At 40.0% G+C, this 21590-nt stretch overlaps 1 protein-coding gene across 2 annotated transcripts in view; it reads right to left on the bottom strand.

The window, feature by feature from the left end:
- Positions 1-21590, bottom strand: part of WWOX (WW domain containing oxidoreductase) — a 687014-nt gene that overhangs the window by 174954 nt on the left and 490470 nt on the right. The window contains exon 9 of one of the 2 annotated variants that reach the window (XM_075118433.1): positions 12613-12642. The exons of the other annotated variant lie outside the window; for it this stretch is intronic. Within the exon in view, the coding sequence (XP_074974534.1) occupies positions 12628-12642 (15 nt within the window). The 3' untranslated portion in view covers positions 12613-12627. Of the gene's footprint in view, positions 1-12612; positions 12643-21590 lie in introns of those variants that run through there. 2 annotated transcript variants of the gene reach the window in all.

Here is a 21590-nt window from a genome sequence, read left to right as displayed (position 1 = left end):
TTAGGATTGTATTTTGATCATGTGGCCGCTGGCCTCCTCTTCAATGGCTTTACTGTCACAAGTCACTTTGGTCTTCAGATGGCATGTAACGAATGAAGCAAGAGGGAAGACAGCTAGACTGCTCCTGATGAAAGTCCAGGGTTGAAATTGATAGACTACATGATAAAGCGGTTTTTGAAATATGCTATAGCCATACAGAAAGCAAAAGGAGATTATGTGCCTGTACTATAGCATCTGCAAAATCTCAGTCAGCAGATTTGTACTAAGTGGTGTACCGCTTGATTAATCCAGCCCATCTGCATTCAAGATCTAAATCAAGTCCTGTCTTTTGTGAGAAAATGTCTATATTTTTTGTGGATTCAGGTCAAACTATCTGCATTTACCTCCTATCTTGCCACCACAGATGCACTATCTTGTCTGATCAATGCCACTGACTGAGGTGCTGGCGGTGTACTTCAGTCCACAACTTGTATCCTTCCTGGCTGGTGAAGGCCATCAAGGAATTACTGGTTACTCTGTTACTGGCAATTGTCAATGCCTCCATTAGGGAGGGCAGGATGCTGATGCAGCTGCAGGAGGCCTGTGAGCTTCCGTTCCACAAGAAATCACCTCTTAACATAAACAATCTAGTTGGCTATAGGCCAATGTCATGCCTTCCTTTTTGGGGAAAGTTATGAGAAGTTTTTGACAGGACAACTTTCACAGCATCCACTTGCCTCGTATTTTCTTGACTCTTCTCAGTGTGGGTACAGACCTGGGTTTGGTACATAAACTGCCCTTGTTGCGCTGATCAATGAACTCCTGCCAATGGAGGATGATTGGGTGTTCATATGAATATTATTGGAGCTGTTTCAATACCATTGACCATGAGGCATTGCTGGCTTTTCTGTGGTCTCCAGCAGCAATGGAGGGGCTGTCTTGGGGTGGTTTCATTCTTCCCTAGCAGATTCTATTGGGCAATGGCTCATCACTTCCAAGATCTCCCTAATATGGAGAACTGCATGGTTCCATTTGTTTACCTTCTTGTTCAATGCTATATAAATATCAGGCCATTAGTGAGGTTAGTGAGGAGACTTGGGTAATATGCTGATAATATTTAGCTTTTTTCCTTCTTCTTGACTGATCCAACAGGAGCAGACAAGAGACTGACCCGTGTCTGGCAGAGATTGGGGCAAGGAAGAGCTGGCTGAAGTTCAATTCAGACAAGATCGAGGTGATACTGGTAGTTGGGAGAAACAACTAGAAGAGATAATGGCGAATGTTTCTGCCCTTGAGACAGAGAGAACATTCAAGTGCCATTGGTCAAAAAGGCATTTTTCTATCTACACCTCACTGGATGGGGACAGCCTTAACGTTTAGATGCTGACCTAGCGACCATCATACATGACTTTGTCACTTTATGTTTAGACTATTGCAATGTGCTCCGCATGGTGGTGCATCACAAATCTATGCAGTAGCTGGAACTGGTGCATATGGAAGCCAACCTCTAGGGGTGTGGAACATCCTAGAGGAAGCACCTGACACCTGTGCTCTGGGATCTACACAAGCCATAAGTTGCTGGGAACCCGCCTCCTTTACTGACCGTTTCCCTCCTCGTGATACAGTACCACAGCTGCGGTCAGCAGAGGTGCTGTTGCTGGGTTCCCTCTTAATATAACAGAAGGGAGTCAGCTGGCAGAGTGTTCCGGAAAGTCTTCCCAGCCCTAGTCTAAATTACCCTGGATTTGTTGTCTTTCAGGGAATGTCACAGGGCCCATTTGTATCATGTGGCCTTTGAACAGAGGGATTGAGGTATAAGCTCATGTGTGAGGATGGTAATATTTGATTACGTGCTGCTGCTTGGTAACATTAAGTAAGGTGATTGTACCATATTTTGGTTTTGTAATTTTAAATACAAAATGGGCACTTTTTAGCTATTCTAAACAGAAAAAAGAAATAAATTAAATAAATAAATCAAACTTCAGAAGAAGGAGTTGCTGTTTCCTGAATATTATCACTATTAGTTTCCTGTACCTGCCCTTCCACGGGTACACTTGATCCTTCATTTAGGATGATTCGCCCTGAGGCCAGGTGAATCATCATAGCATCAAGATTTATCCTTCAGGGACCATAGATTTCTGAAGGATGGCACTTTTTATGAAAATGATTTCTGAAAAAAAAAAGTTCTATGTGATAGTTTTCCCTCTTAAGTCCTGAGCTTGGTCGTGACTGGAGTGCCACATAATGGCATCTGAGAGCCCTCTGTGGATGTTGGTTTATGAAGTTTGAAAAACATTCATTTTCTGGACCCTGGTCTTATTGCAGACATTCACTTTCTGAGCACCATTAACAGTGCTATAGTTAAATGCTTTAAGTTAAAGAAAGTGAAGGGCTGGTTCAAAGTGAAGCCACCTTATTTGGTCTGAGGCTCCACATTCTCCCCTCTCCCCACTGTGTTTGTGTTTTTGTTTTAAATGTTTGACTATATCCTATTAGATTCTAGGACGGTCATTTAATAACATCTTTCCAAAGTTATCCATTCCTTTCTTTAGCTCCTGCCCCCCTCCCCAGATCTCTCTTTTTTTCTCTCTCTTAAATAAATAACTGTTATAAAAACAAAGCCAGTGGAAGGGAAATATTCAGTACCAAGAAATTGAAAATTAGAGTATTTTCTTTTTTATGGGTCACTGGAGTCTTAAAATACAGAACTGCTAAAAAAAAAACATAAATGCAAACGACAAGAAAAGTTCACTGTATTGCTACATAAATACAGGTTTGAGTAGATTTGAAAAAAATAATTTAAATACTTGTGTTTCAATTTATGGTCCTAAAATGCCTGAAAAAAACCCCACATTCCTACTTTTTAAATGGATTTTTTAAGTGAGCCTTAAATACATTTTGATTATTTCCATTTTTGACATTATGCCTACTCAGGTATTTTGTGGAGAGATTTGAAAGCAGAAAGGCAATCCCTTAGCAATACCAACAGATATATATTGATTCAACAAACATCTCATCTTAAAGGTGCACTTTTCACAGACAAAAAAATAATATAAATTAAAGCCAAATAAAGCCAAAAGCTAAAACACATTGTGTGTAATCATTTCTTTGATGGAGCAAGCTCAGGTTCAAGTTCATTATCTTGGTATTTTCAGGGGAGTTTGCCTGCAGCTCTTAGGAACAACATTTAACTGAATTTTATATGCGAACATTAAAGAAACAGTAATGCACAGGTATAAAATAAATGATCAAACTGAAAGGAAAGTGTACAGATTTCTCCTTGTTAGCCTACACCATTATCATCTTTTCAGTGGATGTCAAAATCTTTTCCCAAGAATTCTCATTTTTCATACATTTGGGAAGCCTAGGTGCAATTATTTTAACAGCGCTCCATAGCACTAAGACATGTAGCAAAATCAGTTATTTACTTCAAAGTGAAAAGATTCTGAGGGCAGAAATAAACGAAAGGCAGAAATAGAGGACCATAGACATCACGATTAAACACCTAGGTTTAATGAGACACGAACATAAAGAACACATTATGTAAATACGTAGGTACAAAGGACAGGGGGCTTTTATAGTCATATATACAGTAGCAACCAGGCCATAGTGATTAGGATCCTCATTTACAATTCCTAACTGAAACTTTACCATAAAACACGTAATGCAAAAATTAAAATATTTTATTCAAGTCTGAAAACTGACTCAATTTAAGCACAACCCCCTGATCTGTTTAAATTAAGGGTTTTTCTCATGAAAAAAATAAACAGTATGTCAAAAGAATAATTCATGGAGCATCCAAGAAAACACTCATACACACACACTCTGAGCACAGGCAAACTGTGAATTTTGGTCTCCTTCTGAGGGGAAAAACCCTCACATTTTTCTTTAGGAAATGCTGTACTTGAGGCATATAACTCGCAAAGGGCAGTACTACAGAAAGCTGCCTGAAAATTGGACACAAAAGTCAGCCCTAGGGCTGCAGTAACTTATGTCTTAACCATTAATGTGCATCCTCCCCGTCTTCTCCTTCCTGCCCTCTGAAATTAAATTAAATGAAATTAAAGAAAACAATCACCCATGTTCTAGAGGTCCCTGCTGAAGCGATAGTTGCATAGTTAAGAGCAACTGAGTGTTCCGTTCTAAACTTGTACTTTAATGTGTTTATAAAAAAAAACAAAAACGAACAAACAAGTTTGTTGCAGTCTGTAACTCCACGACATTTCCTATGGGTCTAAGTTCTATGCTGGTGTAAACCTTTGTGGAGGTTCTAGGTGGCAGAACATACTCCATCAGACCAAACTTTGGGGGCACAAAACAGCTGCAGCCTCATTTACAAGAAGCAAATGGGACTCATGCAGCATCAGAGTGGACTGTGGCGGCCAGTAAACAGATGTCCTCAGAGAGCTTGCTGTTTCACAGGATCTGTAGGGGGTTTTTTGCAGGAGGAGCTGAAGCTGGCCCCCTCACAGGAAAATTCATGCAGGGCAGTGGTGGAAATGCCACCTGCTTCTCACTGGGGTCAATCACCAGAGCGCACAAAGCGATTTCCTCATGTGGTAGATTTTCACCTGAAACAGCAGTTTTTTACTGGTACAAATAAAATGAACATCTCTCCGTGCCAGTTCTGCAGAATTTGCTTTTCAAATCTTACTCCATGAGCTAAGTCTCTGCCCCAGTGAACTAATATAGGGTTGGTCTTTTCCTAATTTCAGAGTTTGAGAACTGGTTACTGCACATGTGCAGGATAATTACAACATGCCTCTTTATAGTATTATCCTAGTCTGCCTCCATATTAGGGATAGGCAGGAGATTTAACAAGATAGCATAGCAAAGATGTGCACAATGACTCTAAAAGAGCCTGTATAATCTATTGATCAAATAGCCAGTTTTGTAAGGAGGGTTGAAATGAAGATTTACACACTTAGAGGCAGTGTTACCTACTGGATAGAGGCCTCAGGAGACCAAGGTTCTACTCCTGGGTTGGCCAATAGACTGCTGGCGACCTTAGGAAAGTCATGGCTCTGTGCCTCAGTTTCCACATCTGTAAAACGAGGATAATGATTCTTACCTCCTTTATAAAGTGCTTCAAGAGCTAGTCATGAAAAACACCATACAAGAGGGTGTTAGATAGATATAAACATACTGTATTATATAATATACTGTATCACTCAATTCAAAAGATATTATTTATTTTGATAATTTCATTAACTGGTATTTAAGCTACTGAAATAGATAGTTATTTTGTACCTCCACACACTCTTATATCTATATTTGATTTTTTTTCTGATCTTCAATGTTTTGGCTCCTTGCCTTCTTTGACACATTTATTGCATTTTCACCTCAACAACATGTTAATTACTTAGTGAACAAAGACATTCCCTTTCAACAGCAGTAGCAAAATACACTATTACTGTGTTTTATTACTGCTAAATAAAAGAACATATATAAAGCCTTAGACATAGATTTTTAATCATGCTTAACCATAGCCTAATGACAAAGTAAGCAAAGTGGAAAATGTACAAGCTGGTATCACACTGTGCAGTACCATACCTTCTTTTTAAGGACAGTCCTATTTTCAGTAGGACCATCGAACAGGCTCACACTTCAAGCTTCTACATGCCTAGCAAGTCAGATATTCATTAACATTATTCTTCTCTGCCCAATCCTACAAAAATCCAAATAAATTAATTGATAATTGAACATAAAATTAACTTTTAAAGTTTATTTTATGTTATGCTTTGATGTCCAAGGTTCAGTTCTCAGGGACCCCTGTCAGGTCAGAAATAATCAAGTTTCAAACCTTCATGCACTGGGGAAATGGTTGCTGCTGACCCAAATATAAAGAAATAAACCTGAAGAGAACGGTTCCCAATGACAGAATGCCGTTAAGCCAGCAAACATTGCTAGAGCAATGCGTGCTTCCCCTGTGTATTGCTTTACAGTGGCAAAACATTGCTTTGGGGAAGCAAATAGCATCTTAACCCACCAACACAAGTGAAATATTACTAGGGGCACTGAAGCAAGAGAGTCTGATTCTAAGATTTCTAGTCAAAGTAGTCTACAAGAGACCATTTGTTTTCTGTTGAGATAGACACCAGAGTTGCTATTCTGCTACATATTCCTGGTCAATTGTGAGTTTCTTTGGAGGACCAAAAGCCCCAAGTATGTGTGGATTTAAAAGCTGAATTCTGTTGTACTATATGGCTCATGGTATTTGGTATGTTGCAATTTTCAGAGTTGAAATAACAGAAGCCCTTGTCGCAATATAATAGACAGCTATCTATAGTGACAAGGTGGGTGATGAAGCTAAAGTTGAAGCAAAACCTGGTCCAATAAAAGATATTACCTCTCCCACCTTGTCTCTCTAATATACTGGGATAACACAGTTACAACAACATTGCATACAACTATTTATGTTAGGCCTACAGCATTCAGGGCTCATTATTGAACTCCTCCCCTGTGTTAGTGGTACTGTGCTCTAGTCCTAGGGGGACGAGATAGCAAGTGTAAAAAATTGGGACAGGGGGTGGGGGGTAATAGGTGTCTATATAACAAAAATTCCCCAAAATCGGGACTGTCCCTATAAAATCGGGACATCCAGTCACACTAAGGTCACCCTATCTAGTCCCCATCAAGGAATGTAAAGGACTTTCAGCAGAGGACTTAGACTGTCAGTAGTTAAAATAAGAACTTTAGTTGGCCTCACCTCAGCATATCTCCTATCCCAGCCAGCCACCACCATATCTAGGTGAAACCAAGCTCTGTAAATACAATAAGCTTGCAGTGACCTGATGTTCCAGAACAGTGGGATGGCCCTAAACCTTCAATAGGTCATGAATGATTGGCCATCACAAGCTATTGACATTTTTTCAAACAACAATAGGCAGGTGTATACTGGCACAGTTTCGCTCAGGCAGGCTGTCTTAGGGTGTCACACAGCTCTTAGCATTTGGGTTGTGTCTTCGCTAGGCTTTTGTTTGTTTTGTAAAATTTCCAACTTTTGCTATTACTGGTGCATCTCCATTTGTGGTACCAAATCTGAAAGCGATAATGTAAATCAGCTGTTGGTGTGTTAACCACTGTGTTATCCAACTGCTTGGAACAAGCCTACACAATATGGTGGTTATACACTAGAGTTCACAGTATTACTACCACCAGTAGAGCTGCAATAGTGGTAGCAAGAGCTATAAAGTCTGGTGTAGACAAGAACAAAAGATGTCGGTAGAACACCTGTTACCTGTCAGCTCTGTGTTCTTGGGGAACCAGGGCACAGATCCAGCCTGTCTGACTCATGAAGGACCCCCCATCCCCAGCCTTTGCTTGAAACAAAACTGATCAGAAGAAAGACTTACCAAAAGCAACGAAAAGGCAGTGGGAGACACACCTAAACCCCTCCGGACAAGGGTGACAGGATTAAGGCAATGCTCCTAGCCTGATTTGCAACGAGGATGGGACAGGGAGGCATCTCCATTAGCATCAGAAGGGAGAACAGAGATTCCAAGGCAAGAACCGCACTGAACTCTGGGACCAGAAAAGGAGGAAAGCACTGCGTGATGGGGATCTCTGCTCCAGCTGTTAATGAACTCACGCCTGCACACACCCAGGTCAGTAGTTATCAGACCAATTCTAGTAACAAATTCTTTATTGGTATCCAAAATACTGAAGCTGCCTAATTGCATTGTGGAGCTCCCTGGAAGGAACACCGCACATAGCCAGGAATTATCAGTTCCTATTGTCTAGCCTGAACAAAACAACTTTGGTATACTCCCTTGAGCCACCAGTTTACCCACAAACAAATCTAGTGTTGTCCCTTGAACCACTGTTGTTTCCCTACAGAAATCCCCTACCCATGCTCAAGTAAGAGATCTGATGCCTGGATCCAAAATCTGCGTCAGTTCCATTAGGACTTCGTCTTCTCCTGACTGATTGTGCTGGGGGCTCTGCCTGTCTCCAGCACTCTGGACCCTCAGCTACCACCACGACCACCTGGGAGCCCCGACTGGTTAAAGCTTCACGGAGTGGTGAGAACCCAATTCTCTCTCTCTCTTTTTTTTTCTACTCTAGGTATAGCTTCCTAACTCAGACTTGTGTGATCAGGTGTAGTTTTCTAAACCTAACTTTTGTAATCAAATTTAAGTTAGATTTAATATTCTAACTGTTTTGTTAGTTTGGCTCTCCTTGTATGGTTATTACCTGGCAATAAATAACTTGAATGGTTAAGCTGGTTGCTTCCCTCCCTGTCTTTCTCCTGTGTTTTTGGCTTCCCCATTTGCGCTGCAGCAATGCTTCTCTTACCAAAACAAGCAGGTGCTTGGGGTGACACATTTCTAGGGGCGGCATTCCAGTGCCAGCCATGCTGCCCCTAGAAATGTGCCCCTGCTGCCCCAGCTCGCTTCTGCTCCTCCTCCGCCTGCTCCCCGAGCATACCGCCACCCCCCCCATCCCTCCCAGGCTTGCTGCACGCAAAACAGCTGTTTCGTGCAGCAAGCCTGGGAGGGAGGGAGGGAGGGAGGAGAAGCCAAGTGGCGCCGCACTTGGGGCAGGCGGCGATGGTGGTGGTGGAGCGGAGGCGAGCTGGGGCGGGGAGCAGTTCCTCTACCCCCCGCGCCCTTGCTCACCTCTGAACATGCTGCCTCTCCCTTGCCTGAGAGGGAGCGGGGAGAAGTGGAGCAGTGGCGTGTTCAGGGGAGCAGGCGGAGCAGAGGCGAGCTAGGGTGGGTGGTTGCAGCGGGGGGGGCGGGAGCGAGCCGCAGGAAGCAATGTTGGGGGAGAAATGCGGCACGCCCAGGGGAGGAGGCGGAACTGGGTATTTGGGGAAGGTGCAGAGTTGGGGCGGAGCTGGGGGTAGGGGGGCCACAAACAAAAAGCGGGGGCTGCCAAAATTTTTTTTGCTTGGGGCGGCAAAAATCCTAGAGCCGGCCCTGCTCTTACCTAAGCTAAAGATCCCTGTAATGTCCAAAAATCCTGTGGGGTTGGCTCATCAAGTGAGTTACTACCAGAACAAGTGTAACGTGAAAGTGGGGATAGGGACGTGCTGAACCTGTGGCTTAGGAGGGTGGCAGCTTGGAAGTGCTGCTTGACCCAGCCTGCTGAGTCCAGGGGCATATAAGGGTGACAGCTTGGAAGTGCTGATTGACCTGGTCCACTCAGACGTGCTCTGTTAATACGTGTGTGTGTGTGTTCATCTGGGGCTGGAGGAACCCAGTTCCGGGGAACCTAGGTCCTGCAGGACAGCTCCACTGGGAGGGAACTTGCAGAAAGGAGAAGTAGAGCCCCATACGAAAACACAAGTGACACAAGCAGAACATTGACAGAATTACAGGAAACCACGCTCAGAAGAGTAAGCCTAATAAATGAGCGTACCCCAAAGTAATGGGCAAAACTGGTAACACACACAAAGCTCCAAAATGATATAGTGAAGAGACATAAGACAGCATATCTAGGCAATAATACTAGGCAGCTCCACCATGTGTCTCAATTTCCCCAAGTTAGACTGCAGGCTTCTACTCTCCACAGAGTTCTTCCTTTTGCTTGAGATATAGCATACACATCACTTACAGATGGCACTAAGCAACTAAAGTGTCTCTAAAATCATAGTAAATTCTAAAATTATATTGTCAAGTAACATCTCAGAGAACTAATGTAGGAGGCTTTTTGACAAGTGGAACAGTTGCAGCTGCTGAGAATATTGGCTTTTTATTCTGACACTGGGGAACCTCACGGCATAGTAGGCATAACGGTAATTGTTATAGGATTAATAAACAAGGTCAGGCTAACTTAGAAATGGCACAGACCATGTCAGAATTCTGAAACACAATGCGTGGCTTCCATAAACAGCTGTGAAGAATTATGGAGATAATGTATTAACCAAATACACATGCCACTAGGTTGTGCTATGGGGGATAATAAGAGTTTGGAGTTGGGAAAGATTTGTTACATAACTGAATTCATACCAACTGCAAGAGACAGATGTTGCAGGCACTTATCCCTTCAAGGGAGAGCAAGATTTTTGTAGAGACTTCCCTCCTCCTTCTCAGATGTTGCCTTCCTATATTCCCTCATAGTAGAAACACACTTTTTTTCACCCTCAAGAATCCACACCATTAAAACACATGCCTCAGTGTCGGATGCATGCTCCCCTCCCTGCAAGACACAGGTGGGCCACCCCTTTCATTAAGTCTTGCCCACTACAGGCAAGAAAGAGGGGGCGGGGGACCTACCAATATGTGAGCCTTCCCCAGCTGAAGAGAAATGGGATCTTTTCACAAGCTGTTCCTCTGCCCCTGCTCCATGGATGAAGTAAAGAGGCTGCTCTGATTTTCCAGTCATGCTTTTCCTCACTGTCCCATGTGTTAAGAAGAATGTGGTGATGCCCTCTGCTTACGAGAGATGTGGTAGACGGGCAGCCCAATCCTTCCAGTTTTCACAAAGAGGAAAAGCAAGATGTGAGAAAGGCAGTGTTCTATCTTCCCGACGCCTCCTTTCACAGCTAATAGCTGGAGCCACAGACCTGCTGCTGAATGAAAGTTCCCCTGCCTGATCCATCAACTCTGCACAATGAATGAGGAAGGAAGAAAGATCTCTCAGGATTGGCTCTTCTTCCCACCTCCCACCCTCATTTCTGATCACTAGTGATCTATGAACTTATGGGCCCAAGTAAACTGAAACTAAATAAATGTGAATACGGAAAAAGACACTGTTTAATTGATATATGGTTTATATGGCTGTCCAACATCTTGACAGAAAGGAGACACGACAAAGTCAAACCATCAGTGGTGCTTAGCAATGGTATGGGAAAAAAGCCCATTAAATTAAATACTTTAATTGAATGGATTTAGACACTATTTTCCTGAGTAGGTAGATGAGGTGTTGATGTCCAGTGGACAGAACACTGGATTCGGAGTCAGCAAAACTGGGCTCTATTCCTGGCTCTGTGACCAAAGGCAATTAACAACCTCTTTTGCCTCAGTTTCCCCATCTATACAGCGGGGGTGATTATATTTATGTACCTTTGTAAAGTCCTTTAAGATCTATGGATGAAAAGTGCTATTTTAAAAGACTGATTTTTATTACTTAACAAAACCCTCCCTGGCCACATAAGAAAAGCCAGTATCTGTGATAGGAAAGAAGTTAGAAAGCTGAAGACTCCCACCTGCATTATGTGGACCTATACATGTGCAAGTGGTTTTCGGTCTGAGCAATTTCCTATTTCAGTAATTCTTTAAATTCACTATTTTATGAATTCCTTTGTACCTGGGGGAACAACGTAAAATACATAAATCGTATGTATACGTATTTAGGACTTTTACTCAAACTTATAATTTTCCTCAATTCTTCTTGATAAATACTGTCAACCTCCTCTACATCTTCATCTTTTGGATGAAGAAATTATGTCAGATATCATAAGCACATAGTGTTAATCACAGAAGAAAAGTAATAAAAAACAAATGTATTTTTCCCCACCTGCCTGCATCTATTTTGACACAGCACGTTTTAGCAGTTAAAGTCTGTTCAAACAGCAGTGTTTTGCCTGCAGAGAGAGAGGGAAAGAGAAGTTCCCTTATGTTGTCTGTGTGTATTTTTTAAGAGCACCATTCTTCAACAAGATGTTGAAAAACTCCCTTTTTTCGGCTAAAATGTGTAATGTAGAGATACGTATAACATCTGGTTGGAAATGTGGCCTGTATCGTACTAGCAAACATTCTCATGTGATAGGTGCTAATATAAAAACCTGGATGGATGGACGGATGGATGGATGATGGATAGACAGACAGACAAATAGGCCAGACAATCAGGCCAAGGGCAGGTTTGGAAATTGTTTATTTTCTCCACAATTAAAGAAAAAATGCAAAACAATAAAACATGTCCACTCTAATTGGGGACTATGCTAGTGTGTTTTGAAAGTCAGTAAAGAGTGACATACACACTTTTGCTACTACAGTCCACCAAGATTTCTTAGAAACTGCTCACTGGTTTTGCTTAATGAAGACAGTCTAAGATAATACCAAACAAAACTGTTATTTCCATATTCATTCCAGTAAGAGAAGTCTGAGAGTGTTCTTTTGCATTATTGTCATAATCAGCATAGAAAGATTTGCAAATACAATAGATCTTACAGTTTCGAAGGATAACTTCTAAAAGCATGGATGCTGAAAACCAGAACCAGGCTGTTTAATCAGTACCCTGCTGTATTTATACATCTATAAGAGTTGCTAAACTCTGGCTGATGTGCACTAGGGGAAAAGGGGAGGCATGTGTTGAAAACAAGCATGCTGTGGACACAGCTACAGGGAAGCATATATATGATTTTTCAGGAATTTGAGGCTATACTGGTTGTAACGTATCCATACTTATAGCACCTGATGCCTGAAGAGAGATAATATTTGAATATTAAGAGACTTTGGGGATGGGAACTGCTCCATTCCAATGTATACTAACCTCAGATCTAGGAATCTTGTGTCACAAGACCAAAGAACCATACTGGCCACCAAACCCATACACAGACAACCTCCCACTGTTCTTGTACCAAGAGCTTGCATGTCCTGCCCTTTCTCTGGCAGTTGGTTCTCCTGGACTCTATGGGAAGAGTGTCTCCCTGTGGTCTCCCAAACACATCGTATTGTGGCGGCCATGCACTGAATTCTCCTAGGTTAATTTACCCTAAAAATTAAAAAGAAATGGGAAGAGGTAAAGGAAGGACCCATCACCTTAGGTGTTTTCTTATGGCCACCTTCCACATGGCACTCCTTCAGTCAAGAGACAACACCAATGAGGTTACCACCATGGCTCCCCTTATTGCTCAGTCTGCATGCTAGTCTCCAGAGGGACAGGGTGGTACAGAGAGGACATCAAGGCCACTGCTGCCTCTCATGGTGCCTAGGGAAGAAGGAATTCCTTTTCTTCCATCTCCCACTGGTCTAGGCAAACAATGTCCATTTTAAAAGGCCAGGCAGAATAATGCACACTGACCAGCTAGTAACAATGCATTTCAAGAACAATATATCTTTCTTAAATACTTCCTTCAGATTATATAGACAAATTTCACTACAGTATAGTTCACTTAAAATATAGACATAATGTGGATGCTGGGAGGGAAGTGAAGTAGGGGAAAAGACCAACTTATCCCAAAAACAGAAGCAAATAGTCCAGCAGACTTTTTCAGGTGCAAGTGACTTTCGACATATACTTCATTTATTATTGCTTTTCAAACATTTGAAAAACAGGGGTTTACAAATTTCTTTTTGATACCAGCAGGACTTTACTTCATTACTAATAACAACCCTTTTCCAGAGCTTTGAAACTCGCATGCAGAATCCACAAAAAATGTTTTTTGCAACTAATAACTTTAGTTAATTACACATAGTGAACAATATCAGCTTTCAAGTCTCTCCATATTATCACTTTGCTAACATAAGAATATTCATGTTCTTGACCATGATTTTATAGACCTCTGTCCTATCGCTCCTCAGTCATCCCTTTTCCAAGATGAACAGTCACAATCTTTTTAATCTCTCTCCTCAGATGGAAACTGTTCCATACCCCTAATGATTTTTGATGCCCTTCTCTGTATTTTTTCCAATTCTAATATATCTTTTTTGAGATGGGGCAACCAGAACTGCATGAAATGTTCAAGGTATGGGCCTAGCATAGGTTTATATAGTGGCATGACGATATTTTCTGTCTTCTTTATCCTTTTCCTACAGGGTTCTAACATTGTTAGCTTTTTTGACTGCTCCTGCACCTTGAGCAGATGTTTTCAGAGAGAACTATCCACAAGGACTTCAAGATCCCTTTCTTGAGTGGTAACAGCTAATTTAGACTCCATCATATTGTATATATATTTGGGATTATGTTTTTCAATGTGTATGACTTTGCATATATTAACATTGAATTTCATCTGCCACTTTGTTACCCAGTCATCCAGTTTTGTGAGATCCCTTTGTAACTCTTCACAGTCTGCTTTAGACTTAACTAGCTTGAGTAATTTTGCAGCTTTGCCCCCTCACAGTTCACCCCTTTTTCCAAATAATTTATGAATATGTTGAACAACACTGTTACCAATATAGATCTGTGGGGGACCAAGCTATTTACCTTTCTCTAGTGTAAAAATTGACCTTTCATTTCTAGACTTTGTTTCCTATCTTTTAATTAGTTACTAATCTATGAGATGACCTTCCGTCTTCTCCTATGACAGCTTACTTTGCTTAAGAGCCTTTGGTGAGGGATCTTGTCAAAGGCTTTGTGAAAGTCCAAGAACACTATATTCACTGGATCACCCTTGTCCATATGTTTGTTGATCCCCTCAAAGAACTCTAATAGATTGGTGAGGCATGATTTCCCTTTACAAATGTCATGTGGACTTCTCCAACATGTCTTGTTCATCTATTCGTCTGATAATGATGTTCTTTAATATATTTGCCTGGTTCTAAAATTAGGCTTACTGGCCTGTAATTGCCAGGATTGCCTCTGGACCCTTTTTTAAAAATTAGTTTAATATTAGGTATCTGCCTGTCAGTTGGTACAGAGGCTAAATATTACTCACAGCTTTAAGCTGTCTAACAAGCTCCTGAAAGCAGAACACTATTTTATTTGAAGAGAAGCCCCTCTGAAATGTCTCAGCTATCCATCATAATTCCTTTCATAAGAAGCACTGATTAAAATTTCCAGGAGCAGGCTTTTGTTTGTTCACATGTTCCTTCAGAATTTTTCCAGGCACCAGAGCACATTTTGTGCTTTTCTATCAGCTCACCTTTATCAAGATAGGACAGTTATCAGCCTCTCATTATATTGTACGAAGAACTTAACAGACACTGTGTAAACACAACGACAAGGCTAAGCCTGTGTATCTAGAAGCGACATTACCTTGGAACTCCTCTTTCTTAATTGGGACTTGAAACAATAGGTGGAGAAAAATCAGGACTAACCACTATTATGTATTACCTTTAATTTCAGTGCATTGGTTGACCTTATGTTGTTTTATGTGTATGATGAAAGGGCAAATCAAAACCCCTTTCTCCTTCTCGTCAAGTCTCTTTCTCAACTATTTATCTTTGTAATATAGTGGAGAAACAGATGGTACATTAAAAATGAGTTCATGTTTTGGGAACTGTATACTCTACAGTCCAGATTTACTGTCTAAAAATCCCATTGTAATTCATTTTGCACTGTGTTGGCAAAATACCTATAAAGTACAGTAATATGATATCATTTATTAAGCAACAAAAAAAAGTTACATAATACAGAAATTTAGGGGAAGAACAAGACTCGTCTTCTAGCAAATGGACAATTTTAGCCTGAACATTTGTATATTTTAACGGAAATGTTGACCTAGTAAATGTTCCCTGCCCACTTTTCTCAGAGGACATTTGTAGCTGCAAACATTTTCCGCATAAATTTGACCTGTGGTGTTTATAAACATGCTTCTGAGTAGGATTCAACAGCTAGTATCATTTAAGCGATTATGCCAAACCAATCAAAATAAATAACAGTTACCAGCATTCATGCTATAGTAGGTCAATATGTAATTGCCCTATAGTGTAATGATTAAATCAATTCTCTCAGCCACATGCAAACATTTAATGTTTAAAATTGCAGGTTTGTAACTTATTTTCTTTACCATACTTTACCACTGATAAGGTAACCAGATTTTATGGTCAACTAACCGGGACAGTGTTATAAAGGTCCCCTCCAAGGATTAAAATGTCATTTGCTACATACATAACAAGGGGAAGAGGTCAATTCCTTTGAAACAATGGCCCCAATTCTTCCGCAGCAAGTCACCTTACATATTGAAATTGCATGAACATCTGTCATATCCACCCAAAAGGAAACAGCAGCCTAAATTATATTGCTTTAATATGGCCAACTGCAGTAAACAGTCACAGTGATATAGTTATTAGTAAATGGTAAGAAAGAGAACATAGGGTTCATAGGTAAATTTGCACACTATGAGACATTGTCCTTTAATATGCAAGAAGGGAGAGAAGGAGCACTAAATTTCAATTTTTGGAAAATTCAACCACAATTTTACAAGCTTGGATGCCTAACATCAAGTCCTTAAATCCATTTTAGATACATAAATAAGAGGCCTGATTTTCAGAAGAGCTGAGAATCCACAACTCCCCAGGGAAACTACAGTAATCTAAAAAACTAATGACAGATCATGTCATTCAAGAGTGTAAAAAAATGGATAGGCACAAAGGGGCAGAGTTAAGGTTGTACCTGCAACTGGATAGGCACAAAGGGGCAGAGTTAAGGTTGTACCTGCAACCTTAGCTTTGGATTTAATGTCTATATGTTTTACTTTGTTTCTTTAGCATTCCTTTAAGATTAATTTTATTAAAACAGGAATTGCCAGAGAAAATCTAACACAACAGCATCTTCCATTATTTGTTAAACCATCACAAACAATGCCAATATTGAAACTGTAGCTTCGTGCACCTTAGAATAACTTAGTGAATGAGCCAGAGATCACCGTGTGTGTGTGTGTCCGCGCGTGAGTAAATAATGGGCTCGTGAAAACACATCATGCACATGAGTTGCACGGTGATATATTTCCTTCAGAATATTGGTAGACAGATTTTTTAAAAGTGTTATTAAAAGCTTACTGAGCATGTGAGAAAGATGATTTTTAACTACGAACTAAAACTTGGGACAATCAACTCCAATTTGCACTTGGATACTGAAAGGCAACTATATACATACAGTACAAGAGGCAGGTTGTCTGATAACACACACACACACACACACACACTTGACTGTTCCTTTCTGAAAATAAATATATCTGAAAGTAAATACTTAACTCTGTTAGCATTTCAACTTTCCTCCCCTTGCACCTCTGCAACAAGGTGTCAAACATGTTTTCATCCCCTTTTTTGTCTGTCTCCCCTAATCAGGGTTCTGTTGTTGCATTGAGTGAGCCTCTGCAGATAGTGGAAATCAGGATGGATTTAGTTTGAAATTAAGTAGATTCCCATGACAGCAAATATTAAGAGATGATGGATGTCTGACAAATATTTAAATAAAAAAACTGCTCAATTTCAGAAAGCCGATCTGCAGAGTTAGATTTATGAAGTTGAACTTTAAACTAAAAATAACATAATTGCTAAGCTCTGTGAATTAGCAACATTGCATTAATTCCGCAATAAAATAAACTCTGTAGTTTGAGGCAGCTAGTGAGTGTCGAGATTCTTAGTGTACGCAGGCTATACAGTTTTCAGGCTATGAAATATGTCTCCTGTTTTGACACTATTGCAATAGCATGGTTGTTCACTTTTCTTGTTTCCATGAGGTTTATGGTCCATAAAGTTTAATAACAATCTTAACAGCTGAACAGTGAGCACCCAATTCAGGGAGGTTGCTATATGCAACAGGATCTGAATTTTATCTATGTAATTTTTAGTGGTAGCATATGCCCTTTTTTCATCACTGTCCCTATGTAACAACATTAAAGCAGGCACGAAATGGGGCAGAGATGGTAACTGATTCACATTAGACTATGAGGTACACAATCCGCATTGGTTCAAAGCAGATATTCATCGGAAGCTTTGAGATATGAAAAGACTATTTATTTCAGTGGAGGTAATATGTATGAGATGATCACTATAGCACAGACACATGGTCTGATTCTGACTCCCCTCTAGTGGCTGCACGAGACAGCTAAATGGACTACTTGAGTTTTCGCCTTTTATGCTGGAGAATCCTCACACTGTATTGGGCTAACATAGTTGTTCCTACACAAGTTACCACCCCAGCCTCAGGATAAGAAGCCACTGTCTCTGACTAATGCTTGGCTGATGGAATTATCCTGGTGGCTGAGGGCAGCCAGACATAAGACAGAGCAACCCTGAGGCTGCTCTAAATATGTGGTGAACTGGTTCAGTTTCTATCTGTCCTTGTGATTAGGAGAGTGCAAAACTGGCTCAAAGCCCCACCTTATTCCTTCATCCCTGCCCATGGCTTACTCTGGTCCTTCCTTGAGTACAGATTATTTGGCCTACAGCCTGTAAGGCTCACTGGCTCTTTCTGCAATGTGAAATGTACAGTAATAGTTCAAATCAGAGCTAGAAATTAAGTACTTTGCATGGGTTTCCTATAGGATAAATGTTAACATGAGGTGTCTTTGTAGTTCACTGAAAATCTGGATTTCAATAATTGGTTAAAGAGGCACCATTGTTACAAGTAACACGACAATAATTATGATTCATCAAGATTTGAGAAAAGCATATTTACCTCTTTTGTTTTTTCTGGGTTTTTAAAATTTCGTTTACTTTGTGCATTTGGGAACACCTCGGGCCATATGCTCAACTGGTGTTAATCAATGTAGCTCCATTGACTTCAATGCCCAATTTACACTAATGCAGATGTGGCTTTTTGCATATAAGCTTCCCCATCAGGTATTTAGTTAATTTCCCAATTTTAGAGTGGTCTTTTACTGCAAGAAGAGGGAGAAAAATATTCCAACATAGGAAACTGTGTTTGTTAAACCACAACAATTGGCAGGGGGACTCTGGACAGGTATAGAAGATGAAATGATTTCCCCCATTTTTTAATAATGGAATAGATTTCAAGTTGACTGTCTCTCTCTAACATTTTACTACATAATTTTTTGGTGAATTTGACACATCAAGTAATATCAGAGTAAATCCACCTAAAATATTTACAATTACTTGCAAGATATTTTCTCATGATCCAGTAAATTGAAACTTCGTCTCAGAGGAGAGACATAAAGTCATTTTTATGGTGTTTATTGTAATTTTAATAGGCAATTTCACAGGTAAACAGAAGTGCTTCATCTCCATTCACTAACTGTATAAGAGGCAGTGCTGCATATCTAATGGAATCACATGTATTTGTGTAAAAGATGAACAAGAATTATAAATGGCTGCTTTTGTAATTTAAACCATACAATTTTATGTATCTCAACAGATCCTAAAAAGAAACACAAACAAATATTCATATGGGGTAAGCAGACAGTTTACCTTCATTGGAAATACATTTTTTAAAAGATACATTTCATACTGGAATTAAATCAGTTGTGAGGCAGAAAATCCTGTAAACACATTTTCAAGTAGTTTCAATCAAACCTTGTTCATCAAAATTTGTGCCTGCTCCGAAGACCTGGGATTGCATGGGCAAACAACACTTCCATGGGCAGACTAGATTAATAGGTATAGATTTTAAGCCCAGTAGGGACCATTATGATTATCCAGTTTGACCTTTTGCAAAACGTAATTTAGCCAAGAGAGTCCAGAATTAAGACCATAACTTCTAGCAGAGCTACAGCATATATATATATATATATATATATTTTTAGAAAACATGTGTTCTTGATGTAAAGACTTCAGGTGATGAAGAATCCATCACATTACACTAAAAAAAAGAAAAAAAAAAGTGCCTTATTTCTAGTCTGAATTTGTCTCCTTTAGCTTCCAGCCATTGGATCTTACTGTGCCTCTGTCTTGCAGATTAAAAAGCCTTCTACTATTGGAAATCTTCTCATCATGTACGTACGAATGGACTGTAATCACGTCATTCTCTTTATTAAGCTATATAGATTGAGGCTCTTCAGTCTCTCACTATAAGGCCTCAAATAATTTTTGTAGCTCTTTCCTGAACCCTTTACAGTTTGTCAACATCCTTTTAGAAGAGCAGACACCTAAAATTGACATAGTATTCCAGTAATGGCCTTACTAATGCTGTGTACATTAACACCTCCTTACCGATCTCCTCGATATTCTCCTGCTTACACATCCAAGGATAACATTTGCTCTCTTAGCTACTGCATCACACTCTGAGCTCATGTTCAATTCATTATCCACCAAGACACCTATTCTGGTGTCCAAAATATAATCTCCTATTTTAGAAGGGTGACCTTCATTCTTGTTTCTTAGACATATGACCTTGCATTTAGCTGTATTAAAACAAATGTTGTTCAAGCAAGCCAGTTCACCAGGCAATCCACATCACTCAGTACTTATTATTTACCACTCCACCAGTTTTGTCTCATTGTCAAACTTTACCAGGAATTATTTAAAACTTCTTCCAGATCATTTATAAAGATATTGAATAACATAAGGCTGAGAAGAGATTTTGTATATCCCTACTAGAAACTCCTCCATTAGATTTCCAATTACAGATACTTTGAGATCTGAGTTAGCCCATTTTAAATTCATTTAATATGTACTACATAAGCTTAATATAATTCTAATTTTTAATCAGAATTTTGTGCGACACTAATTCAAATGCCTTACAGAAGTCTAAGTATATTTTGTCAACCCAGTTATCTTTGGAGCCAAACTTGTAATCTCATTCAAAAAGATATTAACTTGTTTGCAAAAGCTTTTTCATAAAACATGTTGATTGACATTAATTATGCAGTCATTCTTCAATGATTATGTACTGTATCAGCCTTTCTGTGATGTTTGCCAGGATCAATATCAAAATAACCAACCTATTGTTAACCAGATCACATTGTTTTCCCTTTGTAAATATTGGCTCAATTGTTTTTTTAACCCTCTATTACTTTTCCAGTATTCCAAGGTTTGTTAAATATCAACTTTTATGACTCAGATAGCTCCTTGGCCAATTCTTTCAAAACTCTTGGGTGCAAGTTATCTGGTCTGGCAGATATAAAAATGTTTAACTGTAGCAGCTGCTGTTTAGCTAATTAAGCAGTTACAGAAAATTCTCAGTTTGGATGGACAATTGCATTTGCTCTTGCAAAATGGAGCTTTTGAGTCAGCAAAAACTTATCCACAAATACACACACTATGGACCACACCATGACATGAACTCCTAGAGGACCATTACACATCTCGTCATGTTCCGCTTCAAGTGCAAAGCGCATTCTTACAACCTTGTCTTCTCAAGAGTAAACACACAGAAACATAGGTCATAGGACTGGAAGAGATCTCCTGGGTTCATTAACACATATACATAAAAACATAAGATTATATACATAGGGAAAAAAAGAAAATGTTATCCTGGGCAAACAAATCTTCCCTGGTAAGATGAGAGAAAGAAAGAACCATGTGAGAGGTATTAGTCACATAGTTTAACACAGTATTGGAAGGAGGTCGGATGAGGAAGGTACAAGATTCTAGACTAGGCTACACCCTTTCCTCTGGCCAAGCTATGCCTGGTGCTGAATGGGAGGGTGGGAAATCGAGGGGAATATGTGGCTTTCCAGCATTTTTCTGTCCTTACCCAAGTCCTGCCACCAGGGACTGGCTTGGCTCCCAGGCAAGTCAGAGCAGTATTAAAGTTGATCTAACTTGTACCAGCTTTTAATGGACACCTAGCATCCTCCTGACCCTGACATGAAGATAGGTTGGCAGAGAATCATGTAGACAGATGGCCTAAACTTGGCAAGGGATTCTGTGAATTCCCCTACATCAGGAGAATCGTCAGGTGCCCTGTGAAGGCAGCTTTATGGAATGTGGGCTGAAGTTCTGGCCCAATAACAAAGTTCTTAATGACTACACTTTGCCATGATTCCACTTTTCACAAACAGCAATTTTGTCATGTTAATTTTTCCTTGTACAGTTGTGGCAAGTGGCAATGGAAATCCGAAAAGATACTGATGTTACATGACAACAAAAATCTCA

The sequence above is a fragment of the Caretta caretta genome, chromosome 12, assembly GCF_965140235.1.
Source record: "Caretta caretta isolate rCarCar2 chromosome 12, rCarCar1.hap1, whole genome shotgun sequence".
Classification (NCBI taxonomy): Eukaryota; Metazoa; Chordata; order Testudines; family Cheloniidae; genus Caretta; species Caretta caretta.
Note: the sequence above shows the minus strand (reverse complement) of the source record. Positions and strands in the feature narration are given on the sequence as shown.